The sequence below is a fragment of the Chroicocephalus ridibundus genome, chromosome 2 (assembly GCF_963924245.1).
Source record: "Chroicocephalus ridibundus chromosome 2, bChrRid1.1, whole genome shotgun sequence".
Lineage (NCBI taxonomy): Eukaryota > Metazoa > Chordata > Aves > Charadriiformes > Laridae > Chroicocephalus > Chroicocephalus ridibundus.
The window spans coordinates 28985548-29011149 of NC_086285.1; the positions used below are offsets into that span (position 1 = coordinate 28985548).

General features: G+C 37.5%; 1 protein-coding gene across 4 annotated transcripts in view; it reads left to right on the forward strand.

Moving 5' to 3' along the window:
* Window positions 1-25602, forward strand: part of GLCCI1 (glucocorticoid induced 1) — a 54882-nt gene that overhangs the window by 22236 nt on the left and 7044 nt on the right. For 2 of the 4 annotated variants that reach the window (XM_063324901.1, XM_063324903.1), the window contains exons 3-6: window positions 6986-7072; window positions 13665-13781; window positions 16893-17045; window positions 23663-23873. In XM_063324901.1, coding sequence (XP_063180971.1) covers window positions 6986-7072; window positions 13665-13781; window positions 16893-17045; window positions 23663-23873 — 568 coding nt within the window. The remainder of the gene's footprint in view (window positions 1-6985; window positions 7073-13664; window positions 13782-16892; window positions 17046-23662; window positions 23874-25602) is intronic. The other 2 variants (XM_063324902.1, XM_063324904.1) reach the window with 1 other exon arrangement.

The following is a 25602-nucleotide window of genomic DNA, read 5'->3' on the forward strand; positions in this document are numbered from 1 at the left end:
TTCTTAACCCCTCTCTCATAAAACATGTATCCATATCAAACTGCGCAAATACCCTTATGGATAGAAAATTTTGAATACTTAAACATTCACAAACAAACCTTTTCACTAGTTACAGAAAAGAGAAGCAAACTTGTTCTATAAATATTTGAGCTCCGAGCATTTGGCAGTAAAATTGCTTTCCTAGTGAGCTCAAGTAAGTGTTTAGGTTATTTACCTGTTGGCTGCCGCCCTTTGCTTCATTCAGAAACAAAGCTGGGGGGAGAGGGAAATAAAAAAGTTTTACCTTTTCATCACAATCAAATGTAACAGAGAGGAAAGGCAGTACTGTTGTCATTACAAGGTGAAGTGTTATTTTGAAGGGATAAGGGTAGGGAAGTTTCATGGTTTGGATTTGTGTGGATATCTTCTAACAAGGAATTACATTAACTGTCTTTATTCAAATTTTGCAGAAGTCAAGCATTTAGCAATATTTAAGTTGAGTTGAAAAACATGTGTCTTGACTGCTCAGGACTACATGAATATGTAAAATATAACAAGCATAGCGATTGGCACAGCAAATTCCACTTTTTTTTAAAATAAAATGTTCACTAGGGAGACTTGTAGATGAATTTGATCCTAAAATACTTACTTCATTTATGTTTTGGTTGTGTGGGGTTTTTTTGTTGTTTGGGCTCTGTGTAGTTTGAAGTAGATCTAATTTCAAGAACTAAGGATGAGTTCCAAGTCGTTGATAGGATGCATGCATGGCAAATTAAGTTGAGTTAAATTAAAACCTTGCTCTTTTCCTGAGTACCAGCACAAGTACTTCCACTACTTCTTTTTTGTTGGCTGAGTAACCGTTTAGCTCATGGGAGTTCATATAGTTTACAGTAGCTAAAAATAATAACACTTGGTAGTTTAGCAGAGTGGGAGATGGTAGCAAACAAAATAAATAAAAACAAGATGATGAAAATCAATAAACCATTTTTTTTGTATGAGCATGTTTCATTGGAGAATAAATTATCTCTTGTTTTACTTCTGAACTCATGAACAATGCTGTCAGTATAACTTACATTGTAGGTGGAATAATTACTTCTCTTTCAAGAGTACTTTTTGTCCCTAATTAAACATTAATTTAAAATCCAAATTTTGTGCAGTTTTGTGAAGGTAGTGATTATGGCTGTTCCAAGTTTCTTAGAATTCTTGTATTAAAAAAAAAAAAAGTCAGATTCTGGTATTTACTGTGATCAGATGAATTTTTAATGAGTTTTGTTCCAAGTCCTTGTTTCCCACATGTTCTTTGAACCTGTATGGTCCTCATGAATGTTTCTTCTTTCTCTAAAATTAAACCAGGATTTTTAAAAAGGAATGCAATAATATCTTATTATTTAAGTAGAAGAAACAGAATTTTCTTTGTTTGTTTTAGTTTCTGTTGCATCTTGGAGAATAGTAACTGTAGTTCATATTTCTGTGTCTCTCTTACCCACCTCAAGTGTTTTGACGGAAAACACTGCAGAGAAGTGAGGTTGTTGTGTTTGCTTTTGCAAAAATATACTATGACACTATGCATTGTGACATTTACAGAATTCCAGATTTCTAAGAATTCTCCATGTGTTTATGCTCGTGTATGTATATGTGCAAGTGCACTCAACTAGCTGATATTTAAGGAGCAGCGAGTTTGGTATAATTAGATGTGTGCCATTTTATTGAGTAGTGTTTAAAGTATTTCAAAAATGCAGAGAAACTTGCCATTATAGGGAGTTGTTATACGTGTAGATATACTTTGTTATCCCCTTCCCAAGTTCCTACAGTGTCCTACTTCCCTCTCCTTTTCATTAAAATTTGAACTTTTCATTAAGGCCATTTAAAACTCAGTATAGCTTCCTTCCCCATTTTTTCCATCTCTGCACTGATGGAGCAATTTTGTATACTTGTCCGTCATGCTGGACATATACGTATTTCCCCTCTTCCTAGTGTAGGGAGTAGTAGTTCAATGTTGAAATGGTTATGCTTAACCTCAGAATCTTCAGAAACATAATCGTTATAGTTTATTAATATCATTATTTGGCAGTAGCTAAATCATTCAAAAGTGTTTTATAAAATTAAAAAGGAGAAATTAGGGATAAACATACGATGTTGATGTCATACCAAAGATATTGCCAGTTAAAGTCCATCTATGTAATATTCCTCAATCTAAATAATACAAAGAAAAGAACAAATGAGTAAGTGGAATATGAGTCATTGATTTCCTATACTGCCACCCCCCAACTGACTCCTGAAACTGGATTCCAATATGCCTGGATATGCCACCTTCAGTGTATATGGCAATTACATATTACACAAACAGAAATGAAGAAAGTTTGCAAAATGCCTTTGGGAATTCTTACTTCTCTAATCTAAAGAATAATGCAGTTATTAAACTGGAATGCTTGGCTAAAATATGTTTTTGTTCTTGTGTGTGGATCAAGGCTTTAATGTAGTTACTTCTCATTAGTCACCTGAGTAATGTTTTGTTTTCTTCTGGGTTGAAATTTTGTTGCTTAAAAATTAACATCATAAACCAGGAGGCTCAATGGCATGAAGCTTTTTTATTGGTGCATTAGCTATCATTGCATTTGTGGGATATTATAATGATGTACTTTGGGGGAATGGGACGAGGAGGAAGGGATATGTGTCATACAACTATGAATTTATTATTCTAACTTTTCTTAACCTGTCTGATGTTTAAGAGGAGTCAGCACCTATAGTCAAATTAACTTCTAACTCTTTAGGCCATTTCTTTCTGTAACATTTCTAGAGGGTCTTTGAATGCTTTAGAAACATCTGAAGACTCATTAGACTTTATCTTACAGTGCTGCTGTTGTGTTTCTTTTGAATTTGGAAGTTCTTCAGAACCACTGGTGCTTCCCCTGTAAAACCTAGATTTGTGTTCTTAATCTTTACACCCATCCCCCAAAGTAGTTAATCTGGAATGCAGGCTAGATATAGTAATTAGAGCAGAGTGTTGGCAATAAACTGTGAGATATTTAGAGTAATTCAGTCTTATTTTAGGTTTAGGTAGGTTGGTACTCCACGCAGTCATTCTGATTTAAATGAAGTGGAAAGAATGTAGGTATATCTCCCTGACATGGGTGGAAAAGCAAGGCAGAATTACCAAACGCGTTGGAAGAAATGCTAATCTCTACAAGGTTGGGTGAGTTAGAACAATGGTAATTGTGATTTACATTAAGACTGAAGAGAGCAACCAGATGTGGTGTTCTCAGCATGTCCTATCCCATGCACATGCTTTAAGCATTGTGTCAGCTGAAACTGGGACCAGGAACCTTGACATTTCGAAATATCAGCGATCCTCCTCTTGAAGCTGCAGCATGTGTTACTTAGTGTTTTCAAGGTTCTCCTGCTGAAATGTTTTACATCTTAGTTTCTGAATATAGACTTGAAGGAATAATCCTTCAGTTTCATGAAGTTGAGTTCATACTTAAATGATGCCGTAAATTTGTTTCAGCTCTGAAATATTACCAGTTTTACAGATAGTGGCTATGACCTTTCTTACTGTGTTTCTGGCTTGAGGAGCAGCGACTTTGGTTTTATTTATTATGATTCAGAAATTTTTCTTCAAATACAGTTTTGAGTTACTTTTTTACAGTCGTCATTTTTTTTAATATGTTTAACACATTGCAGTACACTTGCAGCTTCAAATGAAGGCTTCCACGAATACGCCTGTTTTGTAGAAGTTGTAAATAAAGATGGGAAAACAATTTTCATGAAATGTGGCATATCAAGGGTGCTGTACACCCCCATCTTACTTGTGATGTAATTTACAACATTCAAATGAGATATGACTTGCTCATACATGAGCTAAACTTACAAAAGCAGAATTTTTGTTTGAATATAACAAGTGTGGGGTTGTTTGGTGTTTTTTGTTTTGTTTTGTTTTTTTTTTAAAAAAAGGCTTTTGCTTGAATTTGCTTGAATTTTGTGTTACAAACCCAAAACTCTTCTTTGTATAACGTGGGTTACAATATATTATAAACAGCAATTTCTAGGGTTTAAAGAAGATTGGCTTCCTGTAATGTTCTAGTAACTGCTTATGTTGTGTTATTTTTTTAACCTTTTTTCTTTTTTCCATATGAATATAAATAACACATAAATATAAGATTGCCTGACTTCAGTACTGTGCTAGAAGCATCATATAGTATTTGTAATTTAATAGTGCAAATAAAATTGAGGGACACAAATAGTCTGCCCCCTGTACACTGATGTGTGTATGTATATTTTGAGAGGTGGTGACTTGACTCAATTAACCATAGATTGAAAGCAACTGTATAAATCTTGTCTCAAGGGAGATAGTATTTGTGTGGAAAAGAGTGTCAAAGCATATTTGAGAAAGTACATAATTTAGTATTAAGTGAATGGATGTTTTATATTTGTTATTTTTGATTTCTGATTAAGTCAACTGCAATATAAGGATTCCCACCTCTCTGCTAATAGTTAACAGTGTTGATGATGAAGTTCTTCAGGGTGTTGCTATTGGTTTGTTTTTGTTCTTGCTATCTAGATCAATATCTGTGCTTATTAAAAAGTTCAGGCAAGCTCTTGTTTTCTACATAATGGGTGAGGTTTTTTGTTTTTTAACCTGATGTCTTTTTGATTTTGTTTATTAAGCTGTAGTTGAAAGGCTATGAGCTTGTAGTGATCCCTGGTACACCCTCCTGCACTACAGGAAAATCTTTAAGCACCTGAAATACCTTTTTCTACTTCATCCTGGTGGTGTTCCCCAAACTAGAGTAGTGTTATATTCAGAATATGCTCTTTGGAAGATAAATTTTCAAAGAATTCCCTTTGCACTGATGTTTTCTGGTTTTGTATGAGGCTATGGTTCCAGCTACACTTGGGATATAGTAAAATCTTTAAGAAAAGAGTAATGTCAATTGGAAAGTAAATTGTAATATAGTGTGAAAGCCCATGATTTTGAAAAAGGAGCAAATTCCCCCCCACCATTTTCTCTAATTCTTTGGAAATCTGTAAGCCACTTCAGTACTTAAAACCAATACAGTGTCTTTCACACAAATTTTAGGGAGGTGGTAAGTACCCAGTCTAAAAGAACAGGTAGTTATTTGGAACTTGGCTCCACTGCAATGCAGAGCGAAGGAACGCACACAGGGGTAGCCTGTGACAGAGGCTCTGTTTTGGGCAACGAGAGTCGTGGGTTGCCTGGCTGAGGGACTCCCATGTTCCCCTCATAGTTTTAAATAGCTGGTTTAAATCTTTACTCTTGATAACTTTTTTTTTCCATAACCATATTATCTTCTGGCTTCTTCCCCAGACCCACACACAGAATGTCGTATAATAAATACACAGAACCCTAACTTTTATAAAGACTTGTTTTTTCTTTCCTGGGAACATGCAGCAAAAACCTTGTTACTGATTTTTTCCATTTTGCTTTCTCATCGCCCACACAGCTTGCTGGGCCTTTGGTGGAAGTATTCCTGGTGGCGTAAAAATAACGGAGACAAAAACCCACCAAAAACATGGAAAGTGCGAGGCTGGCAGAAAACAGAAGCGGGAGACGTAGGCCTGTGCACACAAAGTGACTTGGCGCAATTAAATATTAGCATTTGGGGGTTAGGTGCCCGGCATGTAGGCCATATAATACTGTAGCTATAAAGGTATAGCCTGTGGTCTGAAACTGCGGTTCAGGGCTTAATGGTAGCAGGCCTGGCCTGGCTGCTCGGCTGGAGTGGCCCGGCCCCGCAGGTGCGTCCACCTCTCTTTGCAGGGCAGGGAGGGCGAGGAGCTGCAGACGTTGGTTTTGTGGTGTTCTGCAAGGCCATGCCTGGCCTCCATGCTGAGGAGAACAGTGCCTGCTACGTGTGTGGGCTCTACAGGAGTTTCTAGACCTGAGAGAGGAAGCAAGAGTAAGGAACGCTGTGGAGGAACAGGGTTCCTGTTCACGAGAAGGAAGTCCCTCAGGGAGGTGGATCCCAGATCCTACCTGTCCTGCAGGGCTGGGCTCCTGTCTCCCTTGGAGAAGTATCAGCACCGGTCCCCTCCATGAAAAACCTCGCTGCAAATTCTTATTGTTTTCAGTGCTATTGTTTTATTTCTTGCAGCCTTAGTGTGAAGGATTCAGTGAATACTAGTAGGAATTGTTGAAAAAAAAAAAAACACTTTTTTTTTTTTTCTTTTCACAAATGTATGTGTCTGCCTATAGCTCTGACTTTTATATGGTTCATACCCCAAACTCTCCCGGATTTTAGATGTCCCCATCGCTCCTCTGACTGCTGGTGACTCGGTTGTTCAGAAATGCTGGTGGATACCCTCGATTTTCATAATAGTCTTATGGTGATGAAGCACAGGAATTGGGAGGTCTGGCTTCCAGACGGTTCTCAATCTTTGGTGTTTAACTTTATAACTCCTACATCCAAGGACAGTCCCCAACTTCTGGGCTTGCAGAGAAGACTGGAAAAGGCCTGCTTTTCACTGTTCTGCTCATGTAGGCCGGTGCCAAAAATAATAAAAGGTATATCAAATCAGAGTTAGCAAGAAGGACTTGATTATATGGCCCAGTGATTAAGGAAGACAGGTGGGAGACGTGAATCCTGGCTTTTGTTCTCTGAATTTGCTGTTATATTTTTTTAAATCTTGTGGTTTTCTAAACTGTCCGCTGAGTGAAAACTAGAATTGGATGGCAAAGCGAAGATGGGAGTAGCCAGGTAAGGGGTTTTTTTTGTGATTGTCAGGTCTCTGATTCCTTCTTCAGTAATGTGCATTGTCCTCATCCTTTTGTAAATGCAAGTTTACAAAGCCTTAGTTTTCTTTATTTTTTTTGTTTTGTTTTTATGTATTTGAGAGTATTACCTGCTGCATATTGGATTCTGACATTTGTTCTTCATGTATAATGCCAGAACTCTGACACTGCAGAAGGAGTAAAGCAATAATTTGTGCCAAAAGTTTTTCTTACCTGGAGAATTCAGGAGTGTATTTTCTGTTTTTATCCCTCTAGACACCTAGCTGTTGGGCTGAAGAAGGAGCAGAAAAGAGATCCCATCAGCGCTCAGCATCATGGGGAAGTGCTGATCAACTAAAAGAGGTGAGAAGTTTTGCACAGTGGAGCCTTTCAAGTTTTGGTATGTCCAAGACTTTTTTTAATCGCTATCTGGAGTCCAGGAAACTGCACCCTTTTCCCGCTTCTGTTGCTTTTGAAACAGGTTTTACCTCCAATGTAGGAGTTACTTCAAGAGTGGTTGTTATTTTATGGTTGTAGGATTTCCTCCCTTCCTACTCCACAGTGTTGGCTCTGAAGAATTGGTCAGAATGAGTGCTGAGGAACCAGCTTGTTGTTGTTTATGAATTTTTCTGTTCAGAGTTACCTTAGTTAGCTTTCTGTCCTTTAACGCTGCTCTCCTGCAAGAGGCAAAGTGAAAGTTGGTATGTTAGTGTATTCTTGCTTAGAAATTTCATTCAAGTTTAAGAGTGGAGGTAGAGAGGACATCACTTTCTCAAATGAAAAAGGAGAGTAAGTGTTGATACAGTAATGATAAGATTGCTTGAAATGCTCCTTAATCATATGTATTTTGCTGAAGACTACAGTTGCAACTAGAAAGAACCCACCAAAAGCTAAGTGAATTTGCATCATGAGAAATTAGATACAGTAAAATTGTCTCCAGCTCAGCTGAAATTACAATATTTCAGCATTTGTCCCAGTAAACTCCATTCTGTCCAGAGTTCGTAGAATCATAAAATACCAGGTTGGAAAGGACCTCAAGGATCGTCTGGTCCCACCTTTCTTGGCAAAAGCACGATCTAGACAAGATGGCCCAGCACCCTGTCCACCTGAATCTTGAAAGTGTCCAATGATGGGGAATCCACTGCTTCTTTGGGGAGATTATTCCAGTGGCTGATTGATCTCATTGTGAAAAAATTTCCTCTTGTGTCCAATCAGAATCTCCCCAGGAGTGACTTGTACCCATGGCCCCTCATCTCTCCCAAAAGAGAGTCTCCGTCTTCTGTCCAGTACTTAATAGCTGACCTGCACTCAGCGTGTGGCCCTGTCAGGAAGGGTGCAGCCTCTTTTCAAGAGCAGCACCTTTCTTTTTACGAAATTAATCTTGCAGCATATTCTTATAGGGTTGGACTTTTCCCTGATAATCTGGGCCTTTTGCATCCTCTATCCTGACTCCCTGTTTAATAGGACATTCAAAAATTAGAAGAAATGTATACGTTGTCTGAGGAGATGATGTTACTGGCAATGTATAGTCCTCTTCCGAACAGCCATTGATAGCAAAAATAGTTGTCAAAAGGAGTGATGTAAGTTTAAGTACTAGAATTTTAAAATCAGTTTTGACAAATATGGAATAATCTTGTGTTCCAGTGGTGGCAATAGCCTCATTTTTAAGGATGAGGACCTGGGCCAAAGCGAGGTCAATCCAAAGAGGGTTGTCTGTTCCCATCTCATTGAGTACCTGTTATGAAACTCATCATAGCTGATTTATTAGTACACGGGCCTTCAGCTGCCTGGGTGACTTCATCAGCAGCTGTGAAGCACTCAGAATCACAGATAAGTGCCCAGAAATCAGTGCAAAAGGAGTTTTGTGTCTGAAAAGTTTTGGCTTAAACATTACCTACAAGCACAAAGGAACTATAGCAGGGCAGGAATAGCATCTGTATTTCCAGGATAACGCTTGCTTTTACTGAGAGACCATCCTTCATCTTCTGGCAATTCCCTATCAAGTTCTGCAACAAGCAGCTTTTCTTCACCACAGGGCTGTGAGCGTCAGCGATAGCGAAGCCTTCAGCATGTAAGCAAGTCTCTGCCATTTGATAACAGTGGTCCATTGTGCTAGGATGCCATCCTCTTTATGGACTGACCACAAGAGAAAGATAAGAAACATGTGGCCAGTGGGTTTCATGGTTCCTTTACGATAGACCACAGTAATGGAAAAAATGGAGTGTGGGGAAGGGAATTGTTTCTATCCAATTTTGCAATGGTTGTTCACCATAAAACCTGCCTTGGGCTTTTCCAGCTCAAAGTTCTTTCCCTTCCTTTGTTTTCCTTGCTCCAGCTTCTCAAACCAGATTTCTTGCCTTTTCCAGGTTCGTGGTCCCAGTGTCATTCTCCATGCGTTATCCAGCCAGTTCTCATCTGTCTTCCCTTACTTGAGCTGTTACTCAGTTACCTTCTAGTTCCCTGTCTGTTCTGTCTCTCCGTTGTTTGGCTCCTGTTTTATCCCTTTCTTTTTCCTTTCCCTCACTTGTAAGTCCTGGTTCCAGCTTCTCTGCCAGGCTACTTAATGCCTGTGTGGTGGGTGTTAAGAGTTTGTTGAATACCAACAGTATCTGTGCACTCAAGTTCTTTGTGCCACAGTAACCTGCAGTTTCTGGAAGGAGAAACTCTCTGGGGCAGTTCTATTCAAACTGTAAAGCCCACTAGAGACAGAATTACTAGCAAATGTAGTGGCCAGTTACAAACACCTTTCTTGAATGTGTGCAAACTGAAATTTTTGCTAAAGCTTTGCCAAATGTAAAGATTTTTCCAAGGGAATGGAGGGAACATGCCCAGTATAAAGGACCCCCAGACAAATGTTTGGCGTTTTCTTCCAAAGCATTGGGCAACAGAGCTTCGCAGGTAAAAAGCTACAATAATGCATTTTAGCACATAAAATGGTAAAATGATTTGCATCCTCCTTTAATTTTAATCTAATTCTTAAAACAACTCTAATACTTATACTGAAATCCCTGATGGGAAGGGGGTAGGAGAGCTGAATGTTGCATGGTAGACTTCAGAGAAGATTTGACAAAGCTATAGGCAGCTGAAAGCAAGAGCTTAAGTAATGGAAATAAAAGTATCACCTCTCCTGGGCAACTGCATTTGTTATGAGTAACACAGGTAACAGTAGTTCTGCTCAGCAGTTTGAATTGCTTCCCATAGCTTTTGACAGTAAACTAGTAGGTCGCTGTTTACAGTTTCCTAGGCTTGTCTTAGCAGTCTGGATTCATGTTTTCTTGTTCCAACAATTAATGGAATGATCTCTAGCATGTATTTTTCATTATGTTGATACTGTAAACTAGCCAAATACTTCTATGCATTGTTTTAATTGGTTTTGATAAAAGAAGACGGAATGTGCTTTTAAGTTTAAGAAATTGGGTTTTTTTTACTTGGTTAGTATAAGAACTATTACAATAAAATGCATTTATTTAAAACAACTGGGAGCTCTTCTAAAAAGATTTACATTTAAAATACCTAAAAATCAGTGTATAAACTTAAGATCCAAAACAGGCAAATGAATTCTCTATTAGCACATAAAAAAAAATAATTCACTTTGGTAGTTAAAAATTATTTTGCCCTTGAATTGAAAGAGGTGGGTGTCAGAATTGAATCTGTCTAGCAGTGAAATGGGCAATGCTTGCTTGCTTTCTTGTAGTGGGCCTATTAAAATTTACAACTCCTCAGCTCTCAATATGAACTTTGTAATGATAGAGTGTACCTTTTTTGTCACCTCCTAGCAAGATTTACTTTTTTTTATTTTATTTTATTCTGAAGGGAGCTACTGCTTTTTTTTTTATGAAGTCTTGAATATAACTTGTTGTAAGTTAATGCCAGACTGCTATAATGTTAATAGATACACATCTTGACTGGGAGATAAAGATTGCTATCAGAGTCTTTGTACTGGACACAAACCAAGTAGTGGTTTGAACCACTGGTATTTTTTCCCCTTTTAACCTGAATAGTTAGTTTGAAATTCTGTTGAAGTTGAATAGGGACAGTTTTAGTTACAGCTTACCCTGAACTGGATTTTACCCAGAACTGGAAAACCTCTGGACTTAAAATAAATAGTTTTCCCTTTGTATAGGTTTTTAAAGACATATTTCAGACAGCTGATTTTTCACTTCCCTTAAGCACCTCTTTATGCTGTATCTGTTACACTGACACCAGCAACCCCCCACTGGAATGTCCCTTTTGCTCTAACAGAGTACTTGAAAAGGACTTTGGAATAAAAGAGAATTGAATATGAGAGCTTACATTTTTTATGTGCTTTCATATACCAATCGAAAGATTGTATTCAAAGGTTTAGGGTGAATTTCTAATGCCTGTTTTACTCTTTGACCTACTGTTTAACTTGTTTGTTAACAAGTGGTTCATGAAAGAGTTAGAGCTCACTCTCATTAATAAGGAGTTTGGCTCATTCAGCAATAGGAAGTTACTGTGTTGTGTAGCCTGATTTGTAGAAATACAGCCTATTAGCTGGTTATTATTAATGAGCATTTGGACAGGAATGGTGAGATGTGACATGTTCCTGTGTATTATAGTCTGCATCTAGGTCTCTTCAAATGAAAAATGATCAGGATACTCAGATTATTCCAGTGTTGTAAAGAACCAACCTAATTTGCTTATTTCTCAGGTTTGTGCCATTAGTTATATTACTGCATGCATATTACAAGTGTTATAGACAAGATTCATATTTATTTCAAGTACACTTCTAGCTGTAAAAACATTCAGCAAGCAAAAAATATATTTATAGAGTTGTTTCCTAACTTCTTATTCGTTTAATAATCTTTGATGGGCATCTTACAGTCGGCTGTATGACAGTAAAACATCAAGGCTGAACTGCAAGTTTGTGTCCTGAATAACCTGATATAGGTTTATTACTCTTATGATGTACTGATCTTTGTGTTTTCTTGGGTTTTCTTGTTGGCTTTTTTTTTTTTTAATAAATAATCTTAAAGTATGTCAAGAGAAGTATGTCAAGATACATCAACAATATTGTACGGAACAGTCAGTGGAAGAGGAAAGGCTGAAAACTCTTAATTTTTTTGAAATGTGCACAGATATAGGCATTGTGTTCCCCTCCCATATAGTCACATGAGAGTACATCACGCTCCCTGCTTTCTGATTATTCTTGTAGTCAGCCATCTCAGTCCACAGCTATCTTCTGATCTGGGCGTTGTTTTTATCTTCTGTTTTTGTGTTTTTAAAGGGAAAGGTGAAGGTTATTTCCCTGTTCTCCCCATTCTCCAACATGCTGGTGTAAGACATAAATCTTTGTAAATGTGTTTATACTTACCAGACTGCTTACCTGCTTGCCACTACTCCCAAAGGGAGGATGGGGAAGTTCTGGACAATTTCTTTTTTTTTTTTTTTTTTTTTTTTTTTTTTTTCTCCAGAGATGAAGTATCTCTTCAGACTCTTTTAGAGTTTCTCCCAACATGGTGCCTGAGTTGCACCTTTCATGAAGAGATTAGTCTCACAGTTCTCTAAATCTAGCTCGTCTGTGTTAGAAACTCAGTCGTATTAGGGCGGTGTCTTCCTTGATGTATTCTGCACACAGACCGTTTCAGAAATCTGAACTGTTTGTCTTGTTGTTGAAAGATCAAAGTATTCATCCATTTCTGAGTAGCAGTTCTCTGAATATGGGTAACGAGCTGTGGTAAGACTTGATACGAAGCCTTAAAGGTTGATCCTTCTTTTGTGAGTGATACCAGAAACGTCACAAAGAAAAGTCCACAGCCTGGAGCAAAACTCCATCCAAACCTCTTCACCAAGCACCGTTGTCTCTGACACTGTGAAGAGTGATGTGAAGTGATTCTGTACCACAGGGTTGCTTTGCAAGAGCACAAGTGATATATTTAACTACTTGGAGTTAACCACAGAGTGTGTGTACTTGTAAGCTGTCACTCAGAAAGAGAGGTTGCTTTCCATCTGATGAAGTTCTTTGAAATGTGAATTCCATGTGCATTCGATTCTCCTTACTTGCCCTTCAGGTTTTTAAAAATTGTATCTCTAGCTGAGTTAAAAATTAAATGGGGCCATGCATGCTTTGCCTTATATGCCAGTGTACTGAGCATGAGCAACAGTGGGACTTGAACCCAAAGGAAAAAATTACCCAGTCTTAATGAAGTGTCTGTACCTGTTGTGTGAATTTGCACATAGTCTAAACTTCTGAGACAATGCTTGTAGAGATAAATACTCTCTCTCATGTAGAAATTATCCGGGAGGAGTAAATAAGTGGAGGAATCCCCAAATGAAATTCTTTGGTTTCTGTTAAGGAGCAAGTCAAATGGATAATGGCTTTAGTTGCGTTTGACCTTTAAAATATGTAACTTTTGATTAGACATCTTTGCAGCAGACAGCAGAAAAGATAATTCTGTCTGCCTGAAGGAATCTGTGATAATTTAGCCTGCAGGGAAATGCTATTAGATGTATTAAATAAGTTCTCCAAGATGAGCAATGCATATTGATTGCCAGTTGTTTGTGAAGGGTCTTTGCTTTTATGATGAATTATCATTGGAAAACTTTGGTTCGGTTTAAGATCAAACCAATTAAACTGTAGGCTTCATAGTCTCCAGTTTAAACCAGTTATAGGCCAGAAATGGCTACAAACTGTCATTATGACTACTTTTGTTTGCATCAGTTATTACAGCTGCTTGTTTGTAAGTGAGAAAGTTTAGTAATTAAACTGAACCTGCTGTCATATTCAGGTTGGCAAATAGGGCAGATACTTTGGAGAAAGAAGCTAATAAGCAGAAAGAAACCTTAATGCTCATGCTTCAAGGGAAGGCAGTCCCGTATGCTTGTAAAATCCTTGAAAAAGGACTTCGGATGTATGTGATTCGGTTTATATGGGAAGATTTGAGCAGTTTGCCTTTTGATAACTCATTATCGCTTCACCTGAACTTCTTTCCAGCAGATTGCCAAACTGAGGCAGCAGCTTCAGCGCAGTAAGCAGAGTAGTCGTCACAGTAAAGAGAAAGAACGTCAGTCACCTCTCCATGGCAACCATATAGCAATCAGTCAGACTCAGGTAAGTAGATAGTTACTCGTATTAACAGCCTCCTACCTTATCAGGGTTTGGCGAATAGCCTGCTGTTTCTTCCCATCTTTCTTCTGTTTGTTTTCTTATGTGGTATACTGAAATGCTTAACAACCTGATACTGTTGCGTCTTCACTGCAATTTGTCTGATAGTCATCATATAATAAAACAAAGAAGGCTTGCATCAGGATAGCAACTAAAACACATTAAGATGCTGGAGAAATTCTGAGCATGGCCAGATAAGACTGCGTTTCCAGGAATACATACTTGCTTCCAAGACTAATTTGTATGGTGCGCTTTCAAAAGTCTCTGCTTCTCTGGAAGGTATTTACTTGTCAGTTTCACAGCCCAGTTTCATCTGAGCTGGTTAAAAAAAATAAAAGTAGAAAATAAAGAAAAAGAAAGGACCAAGGATAAGGAGTCTGGATTGTCAGCCCAACAATTGATCAGTCTTTGAGCAGCAAGCAGAACACTAACTGGCTTGTTACAAATAGATGTGTAATTCACCTTACTGTGTATTCATCAGTAAAAGACAGCAACATTGTATCACCAGAGATTCCAGAAAAATCTCATTTCCTTCTTCCATTTTAGGAATCTTTCTGATACTTTGCTTATTGGTCAGTTCCTGGCCAGAGAGGCAATTTCCACATGACATCAAGGGAAACAGTATTGTGGTGTTTACTTTCTAAAAAGAAAATGATAATTCACCTTGAATTTAAACTCAAATCAAGATGATGCTTGCCACAGTACCCCATCCCTGGTGACTAGAGGACCTCTCACACTACAGGATAAAAGACTTTTTCTTCATGGTTTTGTCTAGGACATACCTGTTGATTGGTATGCTAGTCCAGAATCATTGTCAATACAGGATTCTGTCTTATAGCATGAGAGTTTGTGGTTGCAGTCGCTATGTTACAGGACAATTGTTACCATATATTTTGAGCGTTTCCATTACATTAAATGGAAAAATTGCTGTCCTCACCAGCCTGTGCTTGTTCCAGACACTACGAGTTATTGTAAAACCTCAATCAGACATAATCTTTAGGATGCAAAATCATATGTCTGTATTATGTTGATGACTGTTCTTACGTTCTATATCAATGGGCATTGTGATGACAGTACTTATCTCCATCCACCAGTCTATGGATTTGATATCCATTTGATATCTGAGAGGTTAAGCTCAGGCTCCTAGTCTGACATCTTCTGTTTTCTGTTATCTTACTGCTTACCTTTTATTTCAAAGTGATGTGTGAGTTTAGGCAAATTTTACAGCTCATCATTTTAACACTAGTCTGGCTAAGGCAATTTTTGTTTTCAAGTCATTTTCATGTTTCACAAAGTTATAAAAATTTGCCTGTGCTCTGAGTATATCTATATTTGTCCTATTATAAAGATGCTAACACACATGAAGAATAGCTTTGGACAATTACCTGGCCAAATTACCTGACCACAAACCATTCTCAGCTGGGTGCAGTGGAGGATGCCCCATGCAGTGTCTGTTCGAGCCATTACAAACTGACAGCGCAATTGAAACCCAATTAGGAGTTCCAAAGCACAGGCAAGGTTCAGCGAATGACTTTGTGAACCTTAAGCCACTTGTAGAAAGCAGTTAATCTTGTCTCATTTGACAGTGCAGACATTTCAGTCCTGATTAAATTTCACCTACAGTGGATGCTTAACTTGGACCCCATGTTACTAATAGGCCACTATTTGAACTCCCGAAATGTTGCTTCTGTTGTTGTATTTCCTGACTGCCTTTTTAAACAGCTAGTGTTTTAGAAAGAAGAGGTTGAGCCGTGATGGCTGAGCCTTTGTGTTCCTTCTTCTGCTTGGATAAAAACTCATGGTTAAAAACTAATCTTGTGATGACAACACATTCTTCCTGAAACTTTTATGCTTCTCTAACAAAGGATCCCACTACATTTTGTTATAGAAAAGGGTTTTGCTTTCCGTCTCAAAGTAAGCTGTTGCAGATATCTGTGCCACTCGTTATAGACACAGTAAAAAGTCTTTGACACAGGCTGTAATCCACCTAAGACATATGCTTTGAAAGTCCCTTATTTAGTACCTGGAGCTCACTTTGTCATGGCTCATGCAACATTTTAATTTCTCAAGGAGGTGTTCTCTGATGAGGCCGGTGGAGTTTTCAGTTCTGGCATCATTGTGGGAAGCCATCCTGCAGGCAGCGTGTTTTGTCAGAGTCAGAGAATGCCTCCACGCAAGTGACAAGCCCCCTTGGGGCTGCACATTGTGCAAAGTTCATTTGGCAAGAACTCAAAAAAAACAAGTTTAAATTTTGTCTTAAGCATCCTGTGATTCTGTTAACAAGAGGAGAACGTATGCTGGGAAGTGAACTCTGTTCATGGCTGTCAGCGTAGGTGCATCTATGCTGTGTAGACGCTGCCAAGGTAAAGCTTTGGAGGTTGACTGCACAAGACGCATGTGCACTCTTGTGGATGGTTCCTGTTGGTAACAGAGCTCCACTCCAACAGATTTTTCTCAAAACAATACTTGTATTTATTTACATACTTGATTCTTAAACTCCAAATGATTTCTTTTAAGACCTTTGACATAAAGTTCTGAAAAGCTATAAGCTAATGAAACTAAAAGTTCAGAATGAACGCTTTATTTTTCAGTCAATAAAGCAAACCAAAGACAATAAAAGTGCATTAAGTGAATATTTCAGTTGAGTGGTTAAGCTTTAGGAATGTTGGGAAATGCCTTTTGGATCCCAGTTAAACCATCAGCATCAGCACCCTGCGTGCTCCCCACCCCCCTACTACGTATTCCATAACCTATACATCTGGAACGTACATGTACCTGCCTACTTACTGATAAGTGAAGTAGTAGAATGTTTTTATGCTACTATAGAATAGTTCTATTCTATTATAGAACACTTCTTTGAGTTAAGTAGAGGTGATTCTAGTGGCTTTTGATTTATGCAAGCATTTCTTTTTATTTAAATTTGACAAGTAAAGATGGTCTTCTAGATGACAAAATTAATACACAGCTTCTTACTTTTTAGTTTTTCTAGTACTGGTTTCCAACTTTTGTCTTTATTCCATTTTCCAACTTCAAATCATGTTGCTCTCTACTTTCTAGGCTTCTATTTCCAGATCAGTCCCTATGCCACTGTCAAACATTTCAGTGCCAAAATCAACTGTTTCACGTGTGCCGTGTAACGTAGAAGGAATAAGCCCCGAACTGGAAAAAGTATTCATTAAGGAAAACAGTGGAAAAGAAGAAGTATCCAAGGTAAGCTTATATTAATGTGTTTATGGTTGTTTTTTCTTCGTAATCTATAAACACATGGGAAACCCTGTGACAAACCCTCCATGTGGCTGAAATTACAAATGGTTTTCTTCAAAGATCTGTTTGTTTGAAAATTTTATTTAAGTGTTTTAGGGTAGTGGTTGTTTTTTGGGGTTTTGTTTGTTTTTTTCAAAGGGCTTCTGGCTAAACATACTTTGTTTAGAATGCCCTTTCTGTTGAGAACTTGAAAGTTTAGATACTTCAGGCTACAGTAGTAAGTAATTAGAGGTTAGAGGAGATTAATTTATTTGCTCCATTTTGCATTCTTTTTCTTAGGCAAGACTTAAGTTTCCCGTGCCGTGTTCTGCTTTTTGGTTTTAATGCTTTTCTTCCGTAGACCAAATGTGACTCATTTTAGCTCCATGAAACCACTGTGATCTGTCATGGGAGATCTCCGTATGGGAAATGCTGAACGGGGCAGCTTTGTTTATGTGGGGGAACTGAAGTATTGGAATTGTCATTGAGGAGCACTGGACTGCTTAGATGACGCTTAAAATGTGAAATACTTGGTTTACAGCCACCGTTTCCTAAATACCCAATGAAATTTTTCTGCTGTGGGATAAACTACTCTGCTGTTTTTTCTAATCTTCTCTAAGACATAGGTTCTGTTCTTGTGAATGGTCATGTAATAGCAATTCAGTGTACAAGTCAGGCTAATAAAACTTTAATCAGAGGTTTAAGATTCCAAAACCTGGTATTTGTAGTTCTTCATTTCGTTAGTAAACTTAAAAAGCTTTGGAATAATCTTGGCTTCTCCAGAGACTTAGTTGTGTGGACAAAGCAGTCTTAAGAATGAAATACTGTAGTAGTAGATGTTTTCTGATAAGTTTGCTTTCCTAAGGCTGTCTCATCCCTTTAGAAGTAGGGGGTGTGTTGTAACAGGGGAAAAAGAAAAAAACAAACACGCAAACTGAAACAGAAACCTTGTTGCATCATCTCCAAAGAGAATATAAAAAGGCATGTATTATAGTGCCACCAGTGATCTTGCTATGGCTAGCGTTTTAATCTCCTATGGTTAGAGGACATTTCATTTATTTATCAGACAAATCATCTTCATAAATGTTGTCCTTGGGCTTTAACAGCTTATTACTTGGGATGCAGAACTCAGTCTGCGTAAGTTACTGAATGTACTGGCTCTGATCCAGCAAAACAGTTAAGCACATACTTAAGTGCATTGTTGGATTGGGGCCAGAGGTGCTCAGCAGTTTGTGCAACCAAGGCAGTAGTGAACCCTTCCTCCAAACATCCAGCTGGGGAGAGAGTCTTCAGACACAAAAGAGAGTCTTAAGTTAGACATTGCCCTTGAAGTCAAGTCCATCTTTACGGGCAGCTGTGGAACTGTTAATTTCTGTAAAGTCTGGTCTCTTGAGACCTATAGTGGGACTCCTAGCACTGTCTTTGAGCTTACTAGATCTCATATCTTACTTATGGAAGATCATAATAAGAGTCATTTACTCAGTCTTACTGCTGGTGAACTTTCTCCTAATACAACAGTCTTGCTTTTTAGCCTGGGGGAGTTGGGGCAGCTGGGTTAAAGGTTAGGAATTACTGAACAAAAGATAAACTGTAGGAAACCAAACTTCATTAGTTTCACTGCTAGTGAAACAATTTGTTTTTCTTTCGATTTTCTGCCATTCTTTCTAGCTGTAACTTTATGTATTTTTAGAAAGTGTTTTAAAATAGCAATCAAAAGTATTTGGTTGCTTTGGGTGATGTGTGAAGGATAAATTATTCTGTAGACTTGCTTGTAAGATTGGTGTGCCATCTAGATTTTCAGCTCATTTCTCTTAACCTGTTTCCATGTTTACTTCATGTTCAAACCTTAATTTTCATATAAGTCGATCTATCCAGCTGCATAAAACACTTTGTGCCCTATTGTGAATGTGTACTTGCCAGGAAGCATTTAGGGAGTAACATACAACCAGCTAAAAACACTGAGAAGGCATATTACCTTTATTTTAGGTGCAGCTCACTACCCAATTTTTCATTTTTATTTTTTCCCAAATTTAGGTACTACATTAGTAGCTTTCTGATTTCATCCATTTCATTTTGATAACCACGTTTGGGCTGTCCCAAGCAAAATAAAATGCATTTTAGTTCTGTTGACTTTTAAAATTTTAGTCTAGTGTTCTTGAATTTTTTTCTACTAGTGTCTCATCTCTTCAGTATAAACTTGTGGTTTTTATTTTTTTTAACAAACTGTATCTTGGTTCATATATTGAAATCAGACTAGGTCATATATAGGACAAAAATAAGCTTAAGGTTAAGGCAGTTTTATGGATAATTTTATGGATGTTACTTGAATTACTTTTTAAATTTAGGTCCCAGTTAAAATGGGTAACCAGTGAAACTTTCCTCCCAGTTTCACACTTCATTGCTTAGTCTTCAGATACATAAATCAATTTAATTTACTTTTTAGACTTGTTTTTTAGGTTTTTTTAGGGTATGATGTTACATACTTTCTTTTTTCCCCTCTTGCACACTCGAATTTTTGTAATCCTACTTCTTAAAAAATGTATAAATTGTTTTGGAATATGTCTTCTGTCTTATCTCACGCTGACTTAGTTCTGTTAGTTCTTTGAAACGCTCTTCATTGGCTTTTTTTGATAATATTTTCATGATAATAGAAATTGTACTTCTAGAAGTACAATTACTTATAAAAGTAAAAATAATTATTGTAGACATTTGCCTTGTTATTTTTGTTTCACAAAGGTAGTTGATGGTACAGTAATGTTACTATGTCATTACTGTTTAATAATCTAATTGACCATAAAGTTTAGAGGTATTGCATTGTAAGTGGTTAAAACATTCCAAATATTTCATTCTTTTCAGTTCAGCAGTGTATGTGTGTATTTTTTCAGATCATTCATCTTGCTTAGCTAGCTGAAGGTGTTCTCTTTTTTTCTTTCATAAAACCAAGATAAAGTTGGCTTCGTTGAGTCACTTCTTAATCGCCTCTTTCTCCTCAGATTTATTAATAAACTTTAATTAATTTTCTAATGCGTGTATTCAAAGATCCTAGATACATTTTTCTTCCTTTTTTATAACTCGTTGACTTAACTTTCCAGGAAATTAAGATAGTGTGCCTTTGTTCCCACCATAACTTGTAAGGAATCAGCTTTTTGTGAAGTTGTGACGGGCTTTTGTGCTTTGTCCCGTTGTGACTCCACAACACAAATGTTGGAGACTTTGGTACACCAAGATGATGAAGTTATTGTAGGGAGTGGCGGGTAAGAGGTTGCCTCTTACAGACTACACTGCAAAAATAATGGAAAGTGCCCCGCAGCTGGGCAGGGACACGCTCATAGGTCTCCTATTAGGAAAAAAAGTATTACGGGAACTGTCTTTCAAATATACATAAGTAATTAGAAATGAAGTCATTTTGGTGGACTATCACACACTTAAGTAAAATGATTAATGAGTTTCTTGTTTGATTTCTAATGCATCTGGAAGTAGATAGCAAGGAGGTTTTATGTACCTATCAGAAAACTTAATCCTGTAATAAAAGGACTGTTTTTCTAATTTGCAGAGATGCAGAGGATCATGACTTACATCTTCATATCCTTCATCTGAAAAGCCTTTTTTTTTTTTTTTTTCCCCAAGTGCTCCTTCCCAGGATACATTATGGTTTTTTTTGCACTTGCACCTTATCTAATGCATTGGTGACTTCATTGATGCTAGATGGAAGAAGCACTTTACTACATCTGCCTTTGTCTTCTAGTCTAGAGAACTGTTTTTAAATGAAATCATCGAATGCTTTGCTCTCAAGAATTTGCCTCCCAGACAGACGTAAAGCTTAGGAAGAACAGATTATTTTTAAGGCTCCCATTGGTATATCTTAGTAGCATTTCTGTTGCTACTAAACAGGGCGTTCTTGTTTTTTTCCAGCGAAAAGAGCGATACTGAAAACAAAGTGAATTTTAACAGCGTATTGAGAAATGCATGCTGTTGTCAAATTGAGCACTTCCATACCTTTGCAGGGAGATGAGGGTAGTATGTAACTATGTCCAAGAACACGGTCTCCTACAGGGATTGGCAGGTGTCCTGTCAGAATGCATTTGGCATAAGGTTAGTACGTGACTGGACACTCTTGCAAAAAAACCCACACAAACAAACCACCAGTATGTAGAATGCAGTCATTTCTAGTCGTTTTCCATGCATTGAGTGTTATGAAAACTAATAGCAGCTGTACCAAATTAGTTACCCTTTTTCTTATGTTCAAAGGTTGCAAGGACTTCAGTTTTTAGAATAGTTTAGGCATGACTCACGGAAAGTAGCTTCTAAAGTATTTTTTATGTTGATCATGTTTAATACATAAAGTTCTAAAAAAGCAGAGTACTTTTAGTTGATATTTTCATGAAGTTTTTTGCATTTGTCAAAACTTGGATTCAATATTAAGGGAAAGATAAATACAGAAGCACAGTGATCTGAAATATTTGCTGGCATTTTCTATGCCTTAAAAGTTATTTCACTTGGGAAGAGTGATAAATATTTAGCTTTTTCTACTTGTGTGTATATTTAGTGGCATGTCTAAAAATATGGATAACTTTTTGTACCTCAAATTTTAATTCAGTGGAGGTTGAAATCTGTGATTTGGGATATACTTCCTGACTACATAAGACTGCATTGTTCCTCCAGGTGTGGAAGAACATCTGTGTTATCCTGAAGTCTTTAATTATGTGTTCACTTACTGTTTTTTTCCCCTCCCTGGAATCCTTGCTTTACCTGTTAACGTAGAGCGTAATATATGCACTTAATGAGCAGCTGTTCAGTGTTTTTGTTTTCTTCTCATTAGATCTGTGTCCTAATGCTCACTATTAAACCTTGCTTTGAAGTTAGAAATCTGAATTTGTTCCTGGGTTTTTGCTTCTATGTAATAAGAGAGTGTCTGAAATTTAGTTCTCTTTTTATCACACCTGTGTGAGAAGAAAGACGATATTACCTACACTTCATGGATGGAGAAACACAAATCCATCAGGTTTCTATAATGTGATTCTTCAGGTAACTCAGGATACTGTATGCCATTTTAGGAGTTTGAAGTGTAGCTCCCATAGTCTCCTTCTCCATCTGTGAATGTTGAAGACTTTTGCAAATCAATTCTATGTAGGCTGGGCATCCAGAAAAGAGAGAGGTTGGTTCCTGGCATCTCATAGAATTTTTGTGGCAGAGACGGAAATAAAAACACTGTTCTGCATGGCAGTTATTTTCTTGGTTACGTTAATTATGAGACTGTTTTCTTTCTACAGCTTGAGTCTTGTTTTCTGCCTCTCTTCTGTCGGTGTAACAAGTGATACAGTGCGTCAGGTCTGTCTTGTGCATTGAATGAGTCATGGCCTGTTTGGGGTGATGGGAATAGCAACGCGTAGTCATGTTGTAACGCATATGCAATGTGAACTGAGCTGTTGGAACAGACCACGCAGCTGTGTCCAAACTTTTTTGGCATTTGATGTAGCAACTGTAACGTTCCCTTTATAGTGTTTCTTTGCTCTTAATTGAAATGTGAAATAGTATTAACTGGAGGGCTCATAAGAAGAAAAGGATCTTCACACTCTGCTACGTCTCCCTCTTTGTCTACTATGTGGTGGTTTTCTGGATAGACTATTGCTGAAAAGGGGAGAATGTGATACTCGGCCACTAGGTTTCATGTCCTCATGAAGACTGTTGGGTTGAATTTTAGGGTCTGGAACAAGCTGTTACAGTTTTGTAATATATGAGGAGGAGAAAAGCAATAAAATAAAAATGTTCACTGGAAGTGAGAAGGAAAAAGGCATTAATTTTTTTTGTAGCTAGAACGTTTAAGCTGTTCTCTAAGGCTTGAATACAATCCTCACTGATGTGAGGATAAAAATTATATTTAAATCTTGCAGGCATTTTTTCCCCTTCACTTTTAAGCAAACCTATAATTCCTGTTTGATTTCTTACATTTAAAGCAGCACTGTCTTTATGATAAAACTAATTTTCCACTGGGAAGGACAAGTAAGTAGAGCGTGCCAGTCTACTACTGTGAACATGTCTACGCAGTGTATTGTAGAATGGGAGGCAAGATCGCTCTGGCCAGCGCTAGCTCGGCTGATATGAGCAGGCAGTGCTTACTAGCTTTGGTTCAAGATAAAGCTCGTGAACCTTGTGTAAGCCCGTGCGCCATCTGCTTAGTTGCCATTTTGTCAGAGATCACCTATGGAAGTGAAGGATGGAACGTAGAGGTGTGCTAGAGAATTATGATTTACAAGCAAAACTTGGATGCTTTTATTTATAATAGTAATTCAGTTGGTTGTTATGGCAATAGTATGTCATTGTGTTTGACATTTTCTACTTTAACTGTGATCTCTGTCACGGTACTTGTTTTTCTTTCATAATAACAGTGACCGTTATTGAAAATTGTATTACTAAGTATATAATGAGAGATCTATTTGTTTGTGTAAAACTTTTTCTTTCAAAAAAGGCTTGTTTGCTGTTCTTGAGGCCTTGCCTCATTACTTCAGTTATGAGCGCTATAGGCTGACATTGCTTAGGAGGTTGATCTTTTCTCTGTAACCTGAATTGCTTGTTTCTCTTTGCAGCCTTTGGACATCCCTGATGGTCGAAGGGCCCCATTACCTGCTCACTATCGTAGTAGTAGTACACGAAGCATTGACACTCAGACTCCGTCTGTCCAGGAGCGCAGCAGCAGCTGCAGCAGTCATTCACCATGTGTCTCTCCCTTTTGCCCTCCTGAATCTCAGGATGGGAGTCCTTGCTCAACAGAAGATTTACTCTATGACCGTGATAAAGGTGAGAGTAGAATGGCCCGCCTTTACCTATGGGAGGCATGTGATGTCCTGCTTTTACAACTACCTTCATTTTACTCATTTCATCAGTTTTTGTTTTTGTTTGATGGTTGTGGAGGGATTGAGGATTTATCTTAAAATTGGTTTTGTTTGTTTACATATCTTTTTCCCTCTTGTTTGTGAAACTTCACAAACATCTTCCATAAATACGTCAGAGGAGCACAGCAAACAGTCTTAACTATTTGTGAAGATTCTAATGTGAAGAATTCAGACTCTAACATGCTTATGTTTTAAAAAACGTTTCAAGAAGGTTTGTGGTAGATTATATATCCATCATGAGTGAGTTACTTGCTGATCAAAATGGTGATGATGAAGTTTTGGACTGCTTTTAAAAATACTCTGTTTCTGAACTCTCATATTCCACTTGAAGCTGTTGGGTGAGGAGCTCAGATAGAGTCTGAACAATCTGATGGAGGGTAATTACTTGTCTGTGTATGTTGCATAACAACCCAAAATTTCTTTATAATTTATGTGTTTATATGTCAATATCCTGCATTTTTTTTTCAAAGTCTGTAAAATGTTGTTTGGTTTTATAGAGGGAGTAGACTGGAGTTTCAGTAATTAAGAGTTACTGATTGAACATGTAGTATGAAAATATAGGCACCTGTGTAAAAGGACTGATGTTTTTGGACAACTGTTTACTAATGTAATTGTTCTTGGGCTTCTGGTCAGCTAGCTGGAAATATGGATTTCAGTTTGGAGAGGTGCAGGGTTTGGGTAAAACATGCCAGTAGGAGTAGTAAGTTTCACAGAGGAAATGAAAACTTTTAACATTTAGGGTAGATTTACTAATGATCTCAAGATAGCAGGATTTTGAGGTTATAAGTAAAGTTAAGCTTTTTCTGTGAATATTCTCTGTTTAATAATTCTTAAAGTAATTTGGGAATAAGATGGAGGCAGGATAATAAGGCAGCAGGAGAAATACTAGCTTTTCTTCGTTTCTGAAAAGTATTGCTTTCCCATCTTGGATATAAAAAGAAGTAGTGGGAAATAAATCCACCTGCCTGAATCCTGAATTGGGGGTGAGTATGTGCACGTGTGTAAGTTAACCACATCAAAGTAAAAGTCTTAGCTCAACGTGATAGTTGGCCATGCTCCAAAAATAACAAAGATATTACCTTCCCCCCCTTCTCTTACTTATAGTATGCATGTGAATTGTAATGTGTTGTCAAGACTGAATCACTATAGAGACAGCCTCTAAAGTGTTAGCACACAAGGAAACCTCTTGACAGGTAAATTTGTGCATATATGTCCTGATAACAAATGTAAGTTTAAAAGCGAGGAAATGAATCATTCCTTTTGTAGTTAGTACTTGGTTATCACAATAATTGGAATTTTCAGTGGTACTTTATTGGCAATAGTGAGTGAAGACAGTTTGATATAATGCATCTAACCTCCTTAATGCTTTTCAAGGGTTTTTATCTCCTGTCTTGGGTTTTTTTTTAACAGCTAATTGGAGTAAAATTTATTGCTGAAGTTCACAATGAGTAGATACTTATTTGTTGATTTGGATTTTAAGATCGGCTTTAGTGATAGGTTTGTATCAAAAGTCTGCTGTAGTAGTAGCATACAGGTGATGGTGATAAACACCTAGCTTTGTAAAGTTAATGCAATTGCATTTTAAAATTAGTTTAAGGTACTTAATACTGTGCTTATGAGAGATAAAAGCTTGA